At 44.1% G+C, this 3,530-nt stretch overlaps 2 protein-coding genes across 6 annotated transcripts in view; both read right to left on the reverse strand.

The window, feature by feature from the left end:
• LOC123980185 (zinc finger protein 260-like) overlaps positions 1–3,530 on the reverse strand; it is a 672,464-nt gene that overhangs the window by 146,777 nt on the left and 522,157 nt on the right. The gene's annotated exons all lie outside the window — the stretch shown is intronic.
• si:ch73-265d7.2 (C-type natriuretic peptide 2) overlaps positions 1–3,530 on the reverse strand; it is a 17,369-nt gene that overhangs the window by 8,085 nt on the left and 5,754 nt on the right. For all 4 annotated transcript variants that reach the window (XM_046064527.1, XM_046064529.1, XM_046064530.1 and 1 more), the window contains exon 2: positions 2,373–2,435. In XM_046064527.1, the coding sequence (XP_045920483.1) occupies positions 2,373–2,390 (18 nt within the window). In that variant the 5' untranslated portion in view covers positions 2,391–2,435. The remainder of the gene's footprint in view (positions 1–2,372; positions 2,436–3,530) is intronic.

A 3,530-nucleotide genomic window follows, 5' to 3' on the forward strand; every position in this document is an offset into this window, starting at 1 on the left:
TAGCCTCTTTTTCCTATTTGTAGTGGAGATGAGTGGTACCCGGTGGGGTCTTCTGCTGTTGTAGCCCATCCGCCTCAAGGTCGTGCGTGTTGTGGCTTCACAAATGCTTTGCCGCATACCTCGGTTGTAACGAGTGGTTATTTCAGTCAAAGTTGCTCTTCTATCAGCTTGAATCGGTCGGCCCGTTCTCCTCTGACCTCTAGCATCAACAAGGCATTTTCGCCCACAGGACTGCCGCATACTGGATGTTTTTCCCTTTTCACACCATTCTTTGTAAACCCTAGAAATGGTTGTGCGTGAAAATCCCAGTAACTGAGCAGATTGTGAAATACTCAGACCGGCCCGTCTGGCACCAACAACCATGCCACGCTCAAAATTGCTTAAATCACCTTTCTTTCCCATTCTGACATTCAGTTTGGAGTTCAGGAGATTGTCTTGACCAGGACCACACCCTGTATATATATATATAGTTTGCATATATATATATATATATAGTTTATTTATTTACTTATTTACTGTTTCAATGTCCCGCCCACATCTGATTGGTTACACGTCGTGAAACAAGGACAAAAAGAGGATCCATATAAGGATTTGAAAGTACAGCGCAGGTTTCTCAGCCTGAGAGAAGAAGGGAAGGGAGGTGAGTGAGTAGCCATTTCCTGTGCACTAACTATTAATAATAATGTTTTTAATTTGAAAATAAATTTACAAAGGAAAGTTTCAATTCAAGTTTTTATTTCTTAGTTATTACACCACTACACACCATCATATTTTTTCACGCACCCCACAGAGGCAGCTCACGCACCACACTTTGGGAATCGCTGCATTAAATCATCCGTCTACACTGGTCTATTATATTAATGCTATATACTAACTAACCTTTGATGCAGAAGAATTACTGCAGGTTGCAGTCTTTACTCGCACATTGCCAATCATTGTTGCAGTTTGCACGTATCTATTTTTAGGGCAACATGCGAGTGAAGTACTCTGTGCAGCCCTGCAGCATCCATCCTGGACCCCCACGCTTTGGGTTGTTTGGTCTGTGTTTTATAGCTGTGTCTGTTCATTCAGAGCTGATCAGTGTCTGGTGTTTGTTTCCTGTTTTAGTTTGAAGTGGTGTGTGTCTTCCCTGTCTGATCACCTGATGTGTCTCACCTGTTTATTCCCTCCCGGCTCATTGGCCCTGTATACATGACCTGCTGGTCTGTTCTGTCATGTGTGTGGACTTATTTTTAATCACCTCTTGAATCCTGTTTTGCCTGATGTGCGCTGGATTTATGTTTCTAGACCTCGGCAGTGACTTGTGCACTTCTTGGTCAATAAATGATGAAACTCGTCCTGCCAGTTCTGGCGTCTGACATTTGGGTCCTACAAGCTGTCAAATCGTGAAAGAACACCAGAAACTGATAATTTCAAAACAAACTAAAACACAAAAACACAGACCAAACAGCCCAAACCGTGACGGCTTTACGGAGGAGAGTGCGGCATTTTTATACAGGCTGAAAGTACGGTACATTAAATGGAAAGCATTTAATGGGAGGATACCGGGATAAACAATAGCAAAATCACGGGAAAAACAAGACGCTCGGCAGGTATGCCTTTGACCTCATCATCATCATCTTAGAGCGAATCAGACTCCAGTATTCTCTCTGTAATCAAACAGATGATTCTCACTCTCTCTCTGTCTCCCTCGCTCTTCCTCACGACCCCTGACCTCGGTCATCCCGCCTCCTCGTAAACAGTCACCGTGGCTACTGGGTCGTCGTTAGCAACTATTTCCTGTGGAAGGGGGCGGGGCTACAGAGGTTCACATCGTCCAAAGGAAAGGTGTGTGTGTGTGTGAGTGTGTTTAATGACCCCCTGCTGTCTTTGTCCCAGTCAGACAAATCCCCGCCCCCCATTCAGCCTCTGACGTCATCGACCACGCACATAAAACACACACACGCACACACACACACACACAGATTCAGCAAGAATAGCTCATCAATCACCTTATTAGAGAGAAAGAGGTCGCTGATCACAAAAACACTGTTATTGTGTGTGTGTGTGTGTGACGCAGACAACATTCCTGCCCGCCCCTCCGACAGCGACACACACTCTCCCAACTCCTCACAAACCCTATGAAACCGTCCCAGGATGCCTTGAGGGACACCAGGGGTCCCTGAGAAGATGCCAGAAGTAATTTAGTGTTTCTTTAGATTTTTTTTTTGATTAACAAGATTAGTTTCAGAAAGTGCATACAGTGCACACACACAATGCTAAACTTTCAAAATCACAACATTTATTTATAAACATTTTATTTTAAAAATAGGAATACACAATCATAATGATTAGCATGCAATAAACTTATACAAACAGCATATATACCCTACCTTTGTTTGTAAAGACATCTTTTGAAGGTGGGTTCACCGGGCTTAGAAATGTAAGCAAAGCACCTTGAGAAGGAAAGAAGATGTTTTATTTAGAGGATCAGAGAGTTCAAACTAAACACAGTTTACAGCCACCAATGCTGTGATGAAAAATCATTTACCCAGATGGCAACACATAGCTTAGGTTTTCGTTTTGAGTCATGAATCAGGCAGACGCACAAGTTTTTTTTCTTATTCAGCAGTTGAGAGTTTCAGCACAGTTTGCAACCACCAATGCTTTTTAAGATATTATATTCTTATCCCCAAGCTGCTGGCAACATCCTACCTGAAGGTAACTTTTTGTACTCGGACTTGTACAAGCAGGAGAGCAACATGATATCATCGTTAATGCAAGACAGATAACTAGTGATGGGAATTGATAAGAATTTAACAATTCCGATTGTCAATGGGTGAGGGAATAAGTACAAATTTGTTTGTTTGTATTAACTCGCTTTAATATCTGATCAGAAGACACAGCACAGAGTATACACAAATTATATTGTTATATTATTATTGTTTTTCCTGCCAAGTACTAGGCAGAGCTTTTAAAACTCTGGCCGGACACAATCATCAACATGTCAGTCCATCTCTCAGTATTGACTGACTTCCTGTCTGTGCTTCTCAGCTCCAAGCCCACCGGTCCCTCCTGAAGACATACGAAGTCACATGAAGATCGTTATCAGCTCGGTGAGTCAACCCAGGTGTTAGCAGCAGATTACCACTACTACTGTAATGCCCTCCTCGTCGGGATCCCTGGCAGGAGACTGCAAAAGCTCCAGCATATTCAGAACTGCGCTGCCCGGGTCCTGACGAGGAGGCGCAAATATGACCATATCACTCCAGTCCTGAAATCCCTCCACTGGCTGCCCATTCAATACAGAATTCAATATAAAATCTGTCTCCTTACCCACCAGTGCATACATGGAACTGCCCCTGCCTACCTCAGTGAACTCCTCACCCCACTCACCACCTTAAGAAACCTCCGCTCCTCCACCTCTACCCACTGCCTGCACCAACCAAGGACTAAACTCTCCACCATGGGAGACAGGGCCTTCCAGGCAGTCGCCCCACGGCTCTGGAATGCCCTCCCAGAGCCCCTAAGGGCCCCACAAACTCTGGAGG

This window comes from Micropterus dolomieu, linkage group LG12 (assembly GCF_021292245.1).
Source record: "Micropterus dolomieu isolate WLL.071019.BEF.003 ecotype Adirondacks linkage group LG12, ASM2129224v1, whole genome shotgun sequence".
Classification (NCBI taxonomy): domain Eukaryota; kingdom Metazoa; phylum Chordata; class Actinopteri; order Centrarchiformes; family Centrarchidae; genus Micropterus; species Micropterus dolomieu.